The sequence below is a fragment of the Bombina bombina genome, chromosome 5 (genome assembly GCF_027579735.1).
Source record: "Bombina bombina isolate aBomBom1 chromosome 5, aBomBom1.pri, whole genome shotgun sequence".
NCBI lineage: Eukaryota > Metazoa > Chordata > Amphibia > Anura > Bombinatoridae > Bombina > Bombina bombina.
The window spans coordinates 621,587,442-621,606,983 of record NC_069503.1 but is presented as its reverse complement, the minus strand read 5'-3'; the positions used below and the strand labels follow the sequence as shown (position 1 = coordinate 621,606,983).

Sequence of the window (19,542 nt, the reverse complement as noted above, 5' to 3'; positions counted from 1 at the left end):
TGTCACTGCTGTTACTATATACAGGGCTGATGTCACTGCTGTTACTGTATACAGGGCTAGTGTCACTGTTGCTCTTGTATACAGGGCATATGTATCTGCTGTTACTATATACAGGGCTGATGTATCTGCTGTTACTGTATACAGGGCTGGTGTCTAATGTTACTGTATACAGGGCTGGTGTCACGGCTGTTACTGTATACAAGGCTGGTGTCTCTGCTGTTACTGTATACAGGTCTGGTGTCTCTGCTGTTACTGTATACAGGGCTGGTGTCACTGCTGTTACTGTATACAGGGCTGGTGTCTACTGTTACTGTATACAGGGCTGGTGTCTACTGTTACTGTATACAGGGCTGGTATCACTGCTGTTACTGTATACAGGGCTAGTGTCACTGTTGCTCTTGTATACAGGGCATATGTATCTTCTGTTACTGTATACAGGGCTGATGTCTCTGCTGTTACTGTATACAGGGCTGATGTCACTGTTGCTCTTGTATACAGGGCTGGTGTCACTGTTGCTCTTGTATACAGGGCTGGTGTCTCTGCTGTTACTGTATACAGGGCTGGTGTCTCTGCTGTTACTGTAGCGTGACTTTCGCAAAGGGGTGCGGCTTTTAAAAATAGGTGTGGCTTGTTAAAAGGGGCGTGATTTTTTAAAAGGGGCGTGGCTTTCTAAAAGGGGCAGGGTCTTGTGCACCCCCATCCTAAAAATTCACCAGCCGCCACTGGGACCAACTAACCTTTTGGATCAAGCTGGGTTGACTGTTGTTAACTGCGGTTGTGCTTGTACGTAACTTTGTAACTTTTTACAATTTTAAATATTTTATGCTCAGTGAAAGACACAAAGGGCCCAACTTGGGAACATGTCTGCCCATCTTTGTGGCAAGCAAGTATGTACTCTCGAACAATGATCACCTTGTTCAATGCAACCCCTTGCTCTTGAGCACAGCCTGTCAATCACCCCAAAACAAACACAAATATGGTAGAGAGGTTTAGAAGCAGTGGTTGAGTGGCCACTGCTTCTTACATTGCACTAAGTGGGCTCCGCATGGGCTCAAAATCGGCATTCGCTGCTTAATACATGGAGTCCCATGAATTATTTTGGATCTTTTTCCTCTAAGAACTAAATCTATGTGGCACCCTTATGTCAGCGCTACACCACTTAAAAGGACATGAAACTACACATTTTACTTCTATTGTGAATGTTGTTTCATTCTCTTGGTATCCTTTATTGAAGGAACATAAATGCACCACTGGGAGCTAGCTGAATACATTGTTAAGCCAATGATAGCAGACATATATATGCAGCCACCAATCAGCATCTAGCTCCCAGCTCCTGAGCCTAACTAGGTATGATTTTTATAGAATTATACCAAAAGAACTAGGTATTTATAATTGCATGCTCTATCTCAGTGCTTTCCAAACTGTGTGTCGTGACACACTAGTGTGTCGACAGCAGTGTGTAGGTGTGTCCCTGCTTCAACATTAATTGTTTGGAATTTAACATTTTTTTTGGTTTCTGACTTTCTGCCTGCATGCTACGCATATCACGTGGTTGACACGTGATTGATGCCTAGTGGGTCACAGATCATCTTAAGCTATTGGTGATGCTCAGCGGGAACTGAAACTATTCCCATTGGCGGCTTTGGTGGCACAGTGGCTCCTGAATGCACGTGTAGTCTCATCAATCGGCTCATGACTGCATGTGTAGTCAGTGAGTGGAACAGCAGTGTGTTTGCAGCGCGGGCAGTAGTCAGTGCAACTCGCAGAGCTCTAAGGGTGGCAGCTTAAATGCTGAGCTGCAGTCAGAAGTCAAAGGGTTTTTTTTTTTTTTTGCAACCAGTAGTGCATTGCTGCTCCTGCTCTCGATATATGGATAGGAAGTGGAAGCTTAAAAATGCTTGATGATGAAATGCGAGTGTCTTTATCTAATATTCCACCAAATATTCAGAAACTGTGTTCATCCCATCAACCTTATACACCCCATTAAAATAGTAAGTAGCTATTGGTGTTATTAAACTTTTTTTAATTCTTGCACATACTTACTGTTACTTGTAAATACATTTCATTATTATCTCATTTATGTATGTGCAAGTTAGTTTAACCTCCTTTTTGCTAGTACAACTGAATTACTGTGTCGTGAAATGATGTAGGTCTGAAAAGTGTGTCACCAACATGAAAAGTTTGGAAAGCTCTGCTCTATCTGAATCATAAAAGAAAAAAAAAATAGGGTTTCATGTCCTTTTCAGTTTACCCCAACATCCTTAAGAATCATTATTAATAGGGTAGTTTTTAGTAAAACAAAAGCACAAGTAAAATAAATGCTTCTTAGAATTAGTTCCTAAATTCCTGCTAAACATTTTCCCAGTGATACTAAGTTTTATAGTTTTGGTAATGAAGAGAAGATTAGAGAAACACACCTGAGAGTACTTGAAAAGCTATGCTGGAATCAAAATAGAGTCTCTATCATACCCACGAGCCAAGTGTTTTTGCACTATAAAGTAGGTAATCTTCCAGGCAAAGCATAATTACGTAAATTGTTGCTCAATACATACACAGTTTAGCTCACAAGTTGGAAGCACAGAAACACAATTATAACATTGATTCAACTGATTTCATGTATCATTTATCTCTGCTCATTGCATTAGTATTTAAAGGGGCAGTGTACTCTGATTTTTTTATCCTTTTTAGGACCAGATTACAAGTGGAGTGCTACTTAACACTCCCGCTCGAGCATTAATTGCGTTAATAGTAAGCTTTGCACTCATATTAAGAGTTGAAAATAAAACAGTTTTTGTGAGCACGTTAACCCGACGAGCACAAAAAGCCGAACTTAGAATTTTGCGTGCACAAAAATCTTTTCCCCCAAAGAAGTCAATGGAGCAAAACACCCAACGTGCACGCAAACCCAATCACATATTCTCGTGTGCGCTAACCCAACATGAAAATATGAATATTTCACATTCTGATGTTCTTCACATAGAAGAATATGTTATATATATATATATATATATATATATATATATATATATATATATATATATATATATATATATATATATAATGGTTTTGTGGTACAATATATACAGTATGTATACCTATTTATTATATATAAATTATATATAGGTATAGATATATACAGATATATAGGAATATCTATTTAGTAATACTTAGAACATATTTTGCTATGTGTAGAACATTAGAATGTCAAAAATACATAGTTAAAAACTTTATTAAATATGAACATTGCATAAATAAGTTTTTTTTCCTATTGTCATCTACTTAACTGCAAGGAGCTCCAATGCACTTACATACATCTGTACGCATATATAGACATACAGTTGTGCTCATAAGTTTACATACTGTGGCAGAATTTATGATTTCTTGGCCATTTTTCAGAGAATATGAATGATAACACAAAAACTTTTCTTTCACTCATGATTAGTGTTTGGCTGAAGTAATTTATTATCAATCAACTGTGTTTACTCTTTTTAAAGCATAATGACAACAGAAACTACCAAATGTCCCTGATCAAAAGTTTACATACCCTGGTGATTTTGGCCTGATAACATGCACACTAGTTGACACAAAGGGGTTTGAATGGCTATTAAAGGTAACCATCCTCACCTGTGATCTGTTTGCTTGTAATTAGTGTGTATATAAATGGTCAATGAGTCTCTGGACTCCTTACAGACCTTTGCATCTTTCATCCAGTGCTGCACTGACGTTTCTGGATTCTGAGTCATGGGGAAAGAAAAGGAATTGTCAAAGGATCTGTGGGAAAAAGGTAGTTGAACTGTATAAAACAGGAAAGAGATATAAAAAGATATCCAAGGAATTGAGAATGCAAATCAGCAGTGTTCAAACTCTAATTAAGAAGTGGAAAATGAGGCGTTCTGTTTGATAACATACTGCATTCATCTTGCCATCAATGCTGACCAAATATCTGTGCCTTTTGTAGCTCACACATCCCCAAAACATCAGTGATCCACCTCCGTGTTTCACAGTAGGCATGGTTTACCTTTCATCATAGGCCTTGTTGACTCCTCTCCAAATGTAGTGTTTATGGTTGTGGCCAAAAAGCTCAATTGTGGTCTCATCACTCCCAATGACTTTGTGCCAGAAAGTTTGAGGCTTGTCCCTGTGCTCTTTGACGTATTGTAAGCGGGATACTTTGTGGCATTTGCGTAGTAATGGCTTTCTTCTGGCTACTCAACCATGCAGCCCATCTTTCTTCAAGTGCCTCCATATTGTGCATCTTGAAACAGCCACACCACATGTCCTGTATTTCACCTAAAGTTATTTGTGGGTTTATCTTTGTATCCCGAACAATTTTCCTGGCAGTTGTGGCTGAAATTTTAGTTGACCGTGGTTTGGTTTCAACAGAACCCCTCGTTTTGTATGTATGTATGTATTGGGTACTTGTAAAGTGCTGCTAATCACCTGTAAGGGTCTCAAGGTGCTGCTCATTTTATCGACTTTGGAAGGATGAAAGGCTGAGTGAACCTTGCCAGGGATAGAACCTGCAACCCTCGGGTTGCTACAGAGCTCGGCCATAGTGCATTAGCATGCTGAGCTATCTGTCCAGTCTTCCATTTAGAGTTTGAACACTGCTGATTTGCATTCTCAATTCCTTGGATATCTTTTTATATCCCTTTCCTGTTTTATACAATTCAACTACCTTTTCCCGCAGATCCTTTGACAATTCTTTTGCTTTCCCCATGACTCAGAATCCAGAATCGTCAGTGCAGCACTGGATGAAAGATTCAAGGGTCTGTCAGGAGTCCAGAAACTCATTGACCTTTTATACACACACACTAATTATTTAAATCAGGGTCATTTGGGTAGTTTCAGGGTCATTTGGGTAGTTTCTGTTGTCATTATGATTTAAAAAGAGTAAACACAGTTGATTGATAATAAATGGCTTCAGCCAAACACTAACCATGTGTGAAAGAAAAGTTTTTGTGTTATCATTCATATTCTCTGAAAAATAGCTAAGAAATCATAAATTCTGCTAGGGTATGTAAACTTATGAGCACAAATGTGTGTATATATATATATATATATATATATATATATACATCAATATATATTCAGACATGTATATGTATTTATGTCAATGTTAAAAACCTTTGCCTGCCTTTTTTTTCTAACACCTGAGACCTCATATCTTTGAGAACTTATAACATTTTTGTGCATTTTTTTTACAGTTAACCAGAGCTCTCAGGTCGCAGTAATCATTTTAACGTAAATGTGATTGTGCTCAAGCGATCGCGTATACTTTGAACTTGTAATACGAGTGAAAAACCATATGAAGGCAAACACCGATGATATACCCCTTATCGCTCGTGCATAACTGTTAGCGCTCCACTCGTAATCTGGCTTTTAATGTGTTGCCAATCATCAATTTTAACTGCTAGAGTGTATTACATTTTATACTAATTGCTCATTACCTTTATTTTGTCATTTGAAATAGCTTATTTTGCCTGTTGTATCCTCACTTATACTAAAAATGCCGATACTTAAGTAATGGTTATAGGAAAGCTATGTAAACAAAATTTATTTAAAAAACTCATGCTCCCAACTGGGGGTAGAAAATGTAGATACTAAAATGTTCATTTTCCATTGTTCTCTGTATGGGCCTAATGATCTAAAACTTGCTGGCATGGAGAGAAATCACAAAAAAAATAAAATTTTTCCCTTATATTGTAATGTAGTTATCTTCACATGTAGACCCTGCATAGTGAGATAGATAGACAGATAGATAGATGCTAAATAGATAGATAATAGATAAATGATGATAGATAAATAGATAGACAGATAGATAATAGATAAATGATAGATGATAGATAGATAGATAGATAGATAGATAGATAGATAGATAGATAAATAGATTGATAGATAGATAAATAGATAGAAAGATAAATAGATAGATAGATTGATAGATAGACAGACAAGCAAGCACATAGACAGATATGTAAATAAATAGTTTTGCCATCATCAGTCATCAAGTCATGCATTGGCAATAATATCACCAATTTTACTCTAATGCTCATTGGTTGACAGGGAAAATTCCACAGAAAAACATGTTTTTTCTTCAGCACAGGAACATTTATTTATTTATTTTTTTTCAAAAAACAAAGCACTGTAAATCATTTTTAAAATATTTTTTTAGATGGAAAGGAGAAAACCTTTGAGTGTTATATCTCTGTAAGGACCACAAACAAACCCGGATTGAAGAATCTCTCTCTTATGTAACAGTCAGGGCTACTGTATTGTTAAAAGCTTACATGGTTATGGTCTATTGAGCAATGCAACTGAACACTATTCAACCATATTTTAATGGGACATTATAGTGAAAACAAGACATGATATAATTTGTTAGAGCATTTAACTTTCTCACTACCAACCCTGCTATGCTATGTGTTTAACCCCCATAAATGGGTAAAATACACAGCTAAAGTACCGTTTGGGAGCATCAGAAACTATTGGTCCCAATAGAAAACGCTTATCAAATCAGCAGCACTAGCTAAACTTTTAGGTAATGCGACTAGAGCTGCTGAGTGGGTAAGCAGCAGTTTTTGCTCAAGACCAGAATTTCTTTGCGGCTCCTGAGGGCCATTTAACTATGTGTTTTTAATACCTTTATGGATTGTAAACACATAGGCCTAGATTTAGAGTTTGGCGGTAGCCGTGAAAACCAGCGTTAGAGGCTCCTAACGTTGGTTTTAGGCTACCGCCGGTATTTGGAGTCAGTCAGGAAAGGGTCTAACGCTCACTTTTCAGCCGCAACTTTTCCATACCGCAGATCCCCTTACGTCAATTGCGTATCCTATCTTTTCAATGGGATCTTTCTAACTCCGGTATTTAGAGTCGTGGCTGAAGTGAGCGTTAGAAATCTAACGACAAAACTCCAGCCGCAGAAAAAAGTCAGTAGTTAAGAGCTTTCTGGGCTAAAGCCAGTTTATAAAGCTCTTAACTGCTGTGCTCTAAAGTACACTAACACCCATAAACTACCTATGTACCCCTAAACCGAGGTCCCCCCACATCGCCGCCACTCATTTCAATTTTTTTAACCCCTAACCTGCCGACCGCCACCTACGTTATCCTTATGTACCCCTAATCTGCTGCCCCTAACACCGCCGACCCCTGTATTATATTTATTAACCCCTAACCTGCCCCCCACAACGTCGCCGCCAGCTACCTACAATAATTAACCCCTAATCTGCCGACCGCAAAGCACCGCTACTTACGTTATCCTTATGTACCCCTAATCTGCTGCCCCTAACACCGCCGACCCCTATATTATATTTATTAACCCCAAATCTGCCCCCCGCAACGTCGCCTCCACCTGCCTACACTTATTAACCCCTAATCTGCCGAGCGGACCGCACCTCTATTATAATAAAGTTATTAACCCCTAATCCGCCTCACTAACCCTATAATAAATAGTATTAACTCCTAATCTGCCCTCCCTAACATCGCCGACACCTAACTTCAAACATTAACCCCTAATCTCCCGACTGGAGCTCACCGCTATTCTAATAAATGTATTAACCCCTAAAGCTAAGTCTAACCCTAACACTAACACCCCCCTAAGTTAAATATAATTTAAATCTAACGAAATTAATTAACTCTTATTAAATAAATTATTCCTATTTAAAGCTAAATACTTACCTGTAAAATAAATCCTAATATAGCTACAATATAAATTATATTTATATTATAGCTATTTTAGGATTTATATTTATTTTACAGGTAACTTTGTATTTATTTTAACCAGGTACAATAGCTATTAAATAGTTAAGAACTATTTAATAGCTAAAATAGTTAAAATAATTACAAAATTACCTGTAAAATAAATCCTAACCTAAGTTACAATTAAACCTAACACTACACTATCAATAAATTAATTAAATAAAATACCTACAATTACCTACCATTAAACCTAACACTACACTATCAATAAATTAATTAAATACAATATCTACAAATAAATACAATGAAATAAACTAACTAAAGTACAAAAAATAAAAAAGAACTAAGTTACAAAAAATAAAAAAATATTTACAAACATCAGAAAAATATTACAACAATTTTAAACTAATTACACCTACTCTAAGCCCCCTAATAAAATAACAAAGACCCCCAAAATAAAAAAATGCCCTACCCTATTCTAAATTACTAAAGTTCAAAGCTCTTTTACCTTACCAGCCCTGAACAGGGCCCTTTGCGGGGCATGCCCCAAAGAATTCAGCTCTTTTGCCTGTAAAAAAAACACATACAATACCCCCCCCAACATTACAACCCACCACCCACATACCCTTAATCTAACCCAAACCCCCCTTAAATAAACCTAACACTAAGCCCCTGAAGATCTTCCTACCTTATCGTCACCATACCAGGTTCACCGATCGATCCAGAAGAGCTCCTCCAATGTCTTGATCCAAGCCCAAGCGGGGGGCTGAAGATGTCCATGATTCGGCTGAAATCTTCATCCAAGCGGGAGCTGAAGAGGTCCATGATCCGGCTGAAGTCTTCTATCAACGGCATCTTCAATCTTCTTTCTTTCGGATCCATCTTGCAGACCTCCGCCGCGGAACATCCTGCTGGCCCGACGGACTACCGACGAATGAAGGCTCCTTTAAGGGACGTCATCCAAGATGGCGTCCCACGAATTCCGAATTCCGATCGGATCAGCCAATCGGATTGAACTTGATTCTGATTGGCTGATTTCATCAGCCAATCAGAATATTCCTACCTTAATTCCAATTGGCTGATAGAATCGTATCAGCCAATTGGAATTCGAGGGACGCCATCTTGGATGACGTCCCTTAAAGGAGCCTTCATTCGTCGGTAGTCCGTCAGGCCAGCAGGATGTTCCGCGTCGGAGGTCTGCAAGATGGATCCGGAAGAAAGAAGATTGAAGATGCTGTTGATAGAAGACTTCAGCCGGATCATGGACCTCTTCAGCTCCCGCTTGGATGAAGACTTCAGCCGGATCATGGACATCTTCAGCCCCCCGCTTGGGCTTGGATCAAGACATCGGAGGAGCTCTTCTGGATCGATCGGTGAACCTGGTATGGTGAAGATAAGGTAGGAAGATCTTCAGGGGCTTAGTGTTAGGTTTATTTAAGGGGGGTTTGGGTTAGATTAGGGGTTTGTGGGTGGTGGGTTGTAATGTTGGGGGGGGTATTGTATGTGTTTTTTTTACAGGCAAAAGAGCTGAATTCTTTGGGGCATGGCCCGCAAAGGGCCCTGTTCAGGGCTGGTAAGGTAAAATAGCTTTGAACTTTAGTAATTTAGAATAGGGTAGGGCATTTTTTTTTATTTTGGGGGTCTTTGTTATTTTATTAGGGGGCTTAGAGTAGGTGTAATTAGTTTAAAATTGTTGTAATATTTTTCTGATGTTTGTAAATATTTTTTTATTTTTTGTAACTTAGTTCTTTTTTATTTTTTGTACTTTAGTTAGTTTATTTCATTGTATTTATTTGTAGATATTGTATTTAATTAATTTATTGATAGTGTAGTGTTAGGTTTAATTGTAACTTAGGTTAGGATTTATTTTACAGGTAATTTTGTAATTATTTTAACTATTTTAGCTATTAAATAGTTCTTAACTATTTAATAGCTATTGTACCTGGTTAAAATAAATACAAAGTTACCTGTAAAATAAATATAAATCCTAAAATAGCTATAATATAAATATAATTTATATTGTAGCTATATAAGGATTTATTTTACAGGTAAGTATTTAGCTTTAAATAGGAATAATTTATTTAATAAGAGTTAATTAATTTTGTTAGATTTAAATTATATTTAACTTAGGGGGGTGTTAGTGTTAGGGTTAGACTTAGCTTTAGGGGTTGATACATTTATTAGAATAGCGGTGAGCTCCAGTCGGCAGATTAGGGGTTAATGTTTGAAGTTAGGTGTCGGCGATGTTAGGGAGGGCAGATTAGGGGTTAATACTATTTACTATAGGGTTAGTGAGGCGGATTAGGGGTTAATAACTTTATTATAATAGCGGTGCGGTCCGCTCGGCAGATTAGGGGTTAATAAGTGTAGGCAGGTGGAGGCGACGTTGTGGGGAGCAGATTAGGGGTTAATAAATATAATATAGGGGTCGGCGGTGTTAGGGGCAGCAGATTAGGGGTACATAGGGATAATGTAAGTAGCGGCGGTTTACGGAGCGGCAGATTAGGGGTTAATAATAATATGCAGGGGTCAGCGATAGCGGGGGCAGCAGAATAGGGGTTAATAAGTGTAAGGTTAGGGGTGTTTAGACTCGGGGTACATGTTAGAGTGTTAGGTGCAGACGTAGGAAGTGTTTAACCATAGGAAACAATGGGGCTGCGTTAGGAGCTGAACGCGGCTTTTTTGCAGGTGTTAGGGTTTTTTTCAGCTCAAACAGCCCCATTGTTTTCTATGGGGGAATCGTGCACAAGCACGTTTTTGAAGCTGGCCGCGTCCGTAAGCAACTCTGGTATCGAGAGTTGCAGTGGCGTTAAATATGCCTGTACGCTCCCTTTTTGGAGCCTAACGCAGCCATTCTGTGAACTCTCAATACCAGAGGTATTTAAAAGGTGTGGCCAGAAAAAAGCCAGCGTTAGCTACGTGGGTCGTTACCGACAAAACTCTAAATCTAGCCGATAGAATGGCAGTGTCACTAGTGATAAATGACATGCTATAAAAAAATTAGAGCATGTAATTTTATCACTTTAATGGCCCTTTAAATCAGTGAAAGACAACTTCCTAATACATGTGTGATGCAGATCAGCATTTTATAAGCTTTAAGGTAACATTAAACACTAAATACATTTTATAAGCATAGTATTCAGGTTATGCCCCGCATCCCTCTAGTCACGAATGCCACCATATTGAAATCTAGATTTCACTACATTCCAGTACTGATGTGTTTGCACATGTACAGTAACTCTCCTTCAGTTACCTGCAGTGTAACCTTGGTTCCATATTGGGCTGACAAATGATCAGAGGGAAGTGCATGAAATGTATTTATTGTCCCTTTAAGGGCCACTTATTCATTTATGGATGTTAAACACACAAGTAATATATTTCCTACAAATATCCAGGGCTACAGGGTGAGATTTATGTAATGTTGCAGAGTATCCTCTGTCACACCAGTTCCAGAGCACACCTTTTTAGTTCTGCTTTTTCTTAGGACCACAGAAACTATGATACAAATTCTTAATACTATTTTTTAACTGACGCAAAAAAAACTAGTTGAGAGGGCCACATGAGGCTTACAGGCCCCCAGTTGGCCAACCCTGCTTTAAACTATTAGAAGATTATGAACTTGATATTTCTATAATAACACTACATTCAAGACAAAAAATAAATGACCTCTGCAACTTTATAGTATACTGTATATTTAAAGGGATAGTCTAGTCAAAATGAAACTTTCATGATTCAGATAGAGCATGCAATTTTAAGCTACATTAAGTCACCAATCAGCAAGCGCTACCCAAAAATGGGCCGGCTACTAAGCTTACATTCTTGCTTTTTCAAATAAAGATACCAAGAGAACAAAGAAAAATTGATAATAGGAGTAAATAAGAAAGTTGCTTAAAATTGCATGCTCTATCTGAATCATGAAAGTTTAATTTTGACTAGACTATTCCTTTAAGATGAATATAATATTATAAGAAAGAGACAAATAAAGCAAAAATATCTATCTTACCTCAGAAAACCTTTGTATATCCTGAGTTAATGTTCCTACTCTTTGCCACTTAAAATGTTTCAGGAATTTCACAATTGCTGGATTAACGGCGTTATCTGATGGTACTGTCCGGAAGAAGTAAGGATATTTTTTCTTATCCGCAAGAACTGGTGTTGTTGCTGCAAAAGAGAGCTGGAATAAAAAGAAAATATATGATTAAAGTTAATATTCTCTTCCAATTTCAAAATCAAGAAATGTTTTTAATTTTCCAAACTGGCAAATATAATAACAAGATTATATTTTGTGTTATTATTATTATGATTCATAGTTATAGTAGTTTTCTAAAGTTATTTACATAATAAAAGCAAATTCAAAGCAAACCATTATACCTGGAAAAATATATAGAGAAAAGTATTAAGTTTGCACACCAGTCTGCATATTTGTTCTGTGTTTCCAAAATAAAATTTAATGCTGCAACAAATATATGATTTATTATTCTTTAGGAGCCCGGAATAGATAGATAGATAGATTGATAGATTATAGAATGACTATAAAAAGAGAATTTTCCATTGTTGATCATCCATGTTTTAGAGAAGCTATGGTAAAAACCCTATCACAAACAATTTTCATATATGTGATATTTTTCAAATGAATATTCAGTTGAATACACTTCCTTATTTTAATATTTGTGTAACGCATTTTGGGAAAGAATATTTATTTATATTTGTTTCATTACTTTAAATATATATCAGAAACCTAGAAACTAAACCACAGAGCAACAAATGTTAAAATAGAGAAAGTTTAATAATAATTTTGTAAAAAAATGGAAAATATGCACTAATGCAAATCTCCCATAGGGGGTGCTTCCAAGTAGGAATGGGCGAATGTGTTTATATCCGAATTCGAATGTTAGAACGAATGTTATTGTATAAATTCGATTTACATAATAGAATGTTGATAAGAACGAATATTCTTAAAAATTCGATTTTCGAATGTTATTTACAGTTTTCGAATGTGACATTCGAATGCGAATGTCACATTCGAATACGAATGTTACATTCGAATGTCACATTCAAATTCGAATATTACATTTATAAAACACAATTGTAGACTAGAAACACTATTTCGAATATCACATTTGAATCGAATGTCACATTCAAATTCGAATATTACATTTATAAAACACAGTATTAGACTAGAAATACTATTTCGAATTTGAATGTCACATTCAAATCGAATTTCACATTCGAATTTGAATATTACATTTATTAAGCACAGTTGCAAACTAGAAATACTATTTTGAATTCGAATGTGACATTCGAATTCGAATATTACATTTAAAAAACACAGTATTAGACTAGAAATACTATTTCGAATTCAAATGTGACATTCGAATTCGAATGTCACATTCAAATTCGAATATTACATTTAAAACACAGTATTAGACTAGAAATACTACTTCAAATTCGAATGTGACATTCGAATTCGAATGTCACATTCGAATTCGAATATTACATTTCGAAATTGAATGAATTACATAGCTAAACATTCTATTATTCGAACGAATATTTTTGAATTTTATTGAAAAATTCGAAAACGAAAATTCGAAAATAGAATGTTATATAAACATTCGAAATTCAATTTGAACGAACGAATGTATCAACATTCGTTTTAAATTTCAAATTTTTAGAAACATTCGCCCATCCCTACTTCCAAGCCTGTGTTACAACAACAGAACATACATAATATACATAAAATACACAAGTCCAATATATGAAAAACAAAAACAGAAAGAACAATGTGTCCAAGATGTAGGCTGCACTCTGTCAAAGAATGGTCAAATCCTGGTAAAAGATAATCTAAAAAAGGAAGAAAACAGAGGCGCCACAATGGCCTAGTACCACCAAAACAAGTAGCAAATAAAGGTCAGATGAATGGTTACTCACAAACATGAAGCACCCAATGGAGCTATTGGGACAGGCTGGAACTTCACAGTAGTCCAGCTCACTGGATGGAATTAGACTGAAATCCACAGCAGAAAGGTTCCAAGGGACTCCCCAATCAACACCTGTATAGGGATATAGAGCGAACAACCATAGCTTAGTACAGTATGGTAAAGGTAAATTGCAAGGTATGATTTACACTTAGAGTATAGAAAGCACCTCAAGGTGCAGTACAAACAAACTGGAACTTCTCTGTCGCCCAGCAGACTGATTTCCACAGCGAAACAGGCGACACTCAAAGCCCAAAAAATATGGGATGATAAAATCCAAAAACAGAGAGTGTATAATAAAAGCAAACTCTTTATTAAAAGCAACACATTTCTCAGTCTCTACAGGGCTGTTTCCTCAGGCTAATACATAAAATATTAAAAAATACACTTGTTATTTAAAGGGTAATCCCCCTCTAATAGGCTAATTAGTTAATTGGTTAATGAAGGTTCTCATTAACCAATTAACTAATTAACATATTAGAGGGGGTTTACCCTTTAAATAGCAAGTGTATATTTTAATATTTTATGTATTAGCCTGAGGTAACAGCCCTATAGAGGCTGAGAAACGTGTGGCTTTTAATAATCTAGAGCTGCGGAATCTGTTGGCGCTCTACAAATAACCGATAATAATAATAAATAATAATAAAGAGTTTGCTTTTATTATACACTTGCTGGTTTTGGATTTTATCATTCCATATTTTTTGGGCTTGGAGTGTCGCCTGTTTCGCTGTGGAGATCAGTCTACTGGGCGACTGAGAAGTTCCAGTCTGTTTGTACTGCACCTGGAGGTGCTTTCTATCCTCTAAGTGTAATTCATACCTTGCAATTTACCTTTACCATACTGTACTAGGCTATGGTTGTTCGCTCTATATCCCTATACAGGTGTTGATAGGGGAGTCCCTTGGAACCTTTCTGCTGTGGATTTCAGTCTATTTTCCATCCAGTGAGCTGGACTGCTGTGAAGTTCCAGCCTGTCCCAATAGCACCATTGGGTGCTTCATGTTTGTGAGTCACCATTCATCTGACCTTTATTTGCTACTTGTTTTGGTGGTACTAGGCCATTGTGGCCCCTCTGTTTTCTTCCTTTTTTAATAATTTTGTAAACTGATTATATATTGAAATATAATGAATTTATATCAAAGGGATATAAAACCCAAAATATCCCTTTCATGATTCAGATAGAGCATTTGATTTTAAGCATCTTTCTAATTTACATATATTATCAATTTGTCTTTATTCTTTTAGTATCTTTTGTTGAAAAGCAGGTACACATGCTTAGGAGCCTGGCCCATTTTTGGAGCACTATATGACAGCAGTTTGGCACAAATATTATCCATTTACAAGAGCACTAGATGGCAGCACTATTTCCTGCCATATATTGCTCCAGATGCATACCTAGGTATCTCTTCAACACAGAATATCATGGAAATTTGAAAATAGAAGTAAATTTGATTTTTTTTTTTTTTAAAGTGGTATGTTCTGTTTTAATCACAAAATAATATTTTTGGGTTTCATATCCCTCTGAATAATAGCAACTCAAGATGCATACTTACTGCAACAACTATTTATCTGTAAATGTAAATGCAACAACAAAATTAACTGTAATGTTTTATTTCAGGTAAGAGTATAAATAAATAAATAAAAAAATATATTTAAAAACAAACAAACAAGCAAACAAGAAAATAAAAATATAAATTCAAAGTAGTGTTTTAAAAATGTTGTCATACAAAAGGCAAACAAATCCATATAGCAAGATTAAATAATTTTATTACTGTAGATCAAATAAATTAAATCAATTTCTTGAAATTCAACATAAAGGATAGAAAATTAAGATGTGATTCAGTTTGATGTATTCAAGTTATATGCAGTATAGCGTTATTTTATACATTCATTGCATGTAAAACTTCTATTATCTATAGACCTTTCATAATATATGTTATACAGAAACAAGATAACAGTCCAGGCAATGTGAGCAACTTCTCTAAGCATGTTGTACAGTCAATTATCAGTTAGTAGCTTACCAGGTAGATTAACTGTAAGCTAGTTTTATATATTTATACTCATTTAAACTTGGATATTAGAACTTTATTTTTAAATTATACATATCCTTTGTTATTATTTGCACAACTCTGTGAATGTGGTTAGGTGTCAATAACCACTAATTCAGTAGAGGCTGGTGAAGTATTAAGTTTGCGCACCAGTCTGCATATGTGTTTTGTGTTAGCGTTCATATTGAAAAACACATAGGGCGAGCCTTCCGGCAGCGGACAGAAATCAACCCGATCGAATACGATCGGGTTGATTGACACCGCCTGCTAGCGGTCGATTGGCCGCGAATCTGCAGGGGGCGGCATTGCACCAGCAGTTCACAAGACAGCGAATGTTGCAGAGGACATGATACACTACATCGTATCATGTCCGCTCGCACATTAATAAATATGCCCTTAAGCACAACCTTATTTCAAAACCATACAGTGCATGTCATCTCATAGGAAATATAAAGATCAACAATATTTTTTTTTATTTATATTTTTATCTAAAACCTTATGTTGAAAATTATAGACATATTCAGAACATTGACAGCTTTCTGTTATTTATGCTGCTATTTTACCAACATGGCAGACCATTGGGCAAACTATTTTATATTAGAGGTTTCCAAAATAATATTTAATACCGCAACAAATATATGATGTATTATTCTTTAGGAGCCCACACTAGATAGATAGACAGACAGACAGACAGACAGATAGATAGATAGATAGATAGATAGATAGATAGATAGATAGATAGATAGAGAAACAGATTAAAAATATGCTTGAGAGACACAAATAGCTTTGGACCCTTTTTTTGTTGTTGTTCTCAAATATGAATAACTATACACTGCTGTACTGTATACTGACTCCAGACCTAAATAAAGTTGATTAGAGAAAACCTTTATGTCTCTCAGAATATAAAATACAGTTGAGTGGATAGAACAGACAATAATATTTTCTTTTGAAAAAAAAAAAACTTTAGAGGACGAGAGAGAATAATAATATTTTTTCCCCTGCACTATTAAAACATGTTTTCCTCTTAAACTCAGCACTGTTACTTTGAAGGGTTTTAATTATGTCATGTAGGATCTGTGAAAATGCTAACAATGCTTAAAGGAGTGTAAGTGTGAAATATATTATACAGTATGTATTTAAAAAAGAAACTTGACTCCCAGCTATGTGCTGGATTACAAGTGGCTTGCTATCATTTGCACGCAAGCGATTTCGAGTTTTTATGGCCTTTGTGCACAAGTTAAACTCTGCTCGTATTACTAGTTGAAAGTAAACGTGAATGCATGAGCGCAATCGCGATTTGCGCTAGAATGATTAATAATGAGTCCTCTGAGCTCTGGCTAACAGTTACACAAGACAAAAAAAGTGTCACAAAAAATATCCAAAATAAATTTAAAAGTACAGTTACACACATAACACTAATAAAAATTCTAAAATAAAAATACTGCAATAAAATGTTATAAGGGCTCAAAGATTTGAAGTCTCAGGTGCAAGGGGATTTAACAAAGAAATACATTCATATACATTTTCTAAATGTATTTGCAGTTAAGTAGATGAAAATAAATGTAAAATCATATTTATGCAATATTCATATTTAATAAATTGTTTAACTATGTATTTTATTGTAAATATTATACATTTCATGTTCTGCACATAGAATATGTTCTATATATTTTAAAATAGATATTCCTATATATCTGTGTATAGCTAGCTATACCTATATATAATCATGTATGTATATATATATATATATATATATATAAATATTTATTTGTGCAAACTCCATTAGATATATATTGAAATATCTTGTTAAGAATAAATAGAACATATTCTGCTATGTGCAGAACATTAGATTAAGAAATATGCAAAATGATCTTCTTATGATGCACTTTTAAATAACCGCAATCATGTTTGCGCGACTTGTGGGTGTTAGATCTTTTGTCAAATTTTCAGCTCCATGGAAGTCTATGAGGGAATGCTATTTTGCGTTCGCGACTTCTCAAAGTCATGTTTATTACCTTACGAACACGAGATTGCAAACTTTTTACTTCAAACTCGAAATATGAGTATGAATCTCCGAGCGCCAAAAAATACTTCTAGCGGTTTTAACGCTCAAACACTAGTACAAACTACTGCTCCACTTGTTATCTGGCCCTTTGTGTGCTTTTAAATTAAATTGGCAGAATACAGACAAACTACTCCTTATCTATAATTAGTTTTCAACTTTGTGTGGAAATAGTAGGGATATTCCATCATATTTAATTACTTCATCAAGCTCAAAAATACATATTTTGTCAAGAAAGTAAAAAGAATACACTTTCCTTTCATTAACTCTTTTAAATACATTTTATTGTTTCAATTGCTTTCATATTGCTTTCAACTTTTCTCGGCCTGACAATGATGCGACACTATGAAACAATTAATTTAATTTCTTTTTGGCTGCTAACATTAACAAAAAAAACAGCTTTAAAAAAAATCAATTACATAACATAAATATTTGCTTTACTTTCGCAGACTGAAAATAGTTGAGCAGTTTTAAGAGCACTTTAGCTAGATTTGATCAAATAAAAATGTGTGTCTGTGCAAGCACGTGTTTTGTGTGAATGTTGTATGTGTATATGCGTGCATGTGTATATATATATATATATATATATATATATATATATATATATATATATATACATATATATAAAGAGAGAGGTTTAGCTACTACAGCAAAGTAACATGCATACAATTTTCAAAAGGGTTTAAACAGTTAGCGCTCGGGCACAACAGTTAGCGTACCACTTGTAATCTAGCCTTTGATTATAGTAAGTGAAAAGAGGTGCGTAGGTCTAGCGCTAGTATGAACACCTACAGCTCTCTCCAAAAGGGTGCCTAGCCAACCTTAGAATAGCAAATACAATGTAGGTTATGGAGTGAGCGCCAAGAGGCAGAAGTGGATCAAAATATTTGACTAAGGAAATTTAATAATACATAGTATATTAGACAGAATTAAAAATCATGGACCCATGCATACATAAATACAAAAATAAATACAATATACAGTAAACACAATAATATAGGTTAAAAGATGGATTGGTAAGAACAGAACATATATGGTGCCAGATTAAATTAATAAATTACCGCATCTGATACAGCTGTAAGAGTGGTAAAAAGCAATACCAATTGGTGACCAAAAATAAAATAGTTATGTCCAAAATAAATGTAAGTATAGGTCCAAAAAATGAAGAAGTCCAGTGAATGTATCCAAAGAATGTATATTACTGAAAAATCCAATAAAAAAATCCAATAAAAGGTTGTTTGGGAAAAATGTTGTGTCCTGAGTGATTGCAGTGTTCAAAAGTGTGCTAAAAACAATCCTTGTGATTTTTACTCCAATAATGAAAAAAAACAATAAAAATCCAATAGTGTCAAAAAAAAAAAAAAATGAAAATAAATACAAAAAAGCAAAACACAGAGTTGAATCGTGAATTCTGTGATCAAAATCAGTTATGATGAAAGGTGTTTAAACAGGAAGTGATTCCTGAGTAATAGCTTGCTTAAAATCCCATAATAATACAATAAAAAACCTGTGGAAAGAAATAAAAACAATACTAAGGACAATAAGAAAAATACTTGCTTAGTGTATCAGAAATTATCTCACCATTTATATGTCGACGCGTTTCGACCTGATAACAGGCCTTTATCAAGATTTTTATTGATTTTTTCATTATTGGAGTCAACATCACAAGGATGGTTTTTAGCACATTTTGAAGACTACAATCACTCAGGACACAACATTTTTCACAAACAACCTTTTATTGGATTTTTTTATTGGATTTTTC

The 19,542-nt window shown here is 35.3% G+C and overlaps 1 protein-coding gene across 1 annotated transcript in view; it reads right to left on the bottom strand.

Annotated features, from left to right (window-relative positions):
• Positions 1 to 19,542, bottom strand: part of GABBR2 (gamma-aminobutyric acid type B receptor subunit 2) — a 1,106,195-nt gene that overhangs the window by 661,158 nt on the left and 425,495 nt on the right. The window contains exon 3 of the mRNA XM_053714581.1: positions 11,699 to 11,869. Coding sequence (XP_053570556.1) covers positions 11,699 to 11,869 — 171 coding nt within the window. The remainder of the gene's footprint in view (positions 1 to 11,698; positions 11,870 to 19,542) is intronic.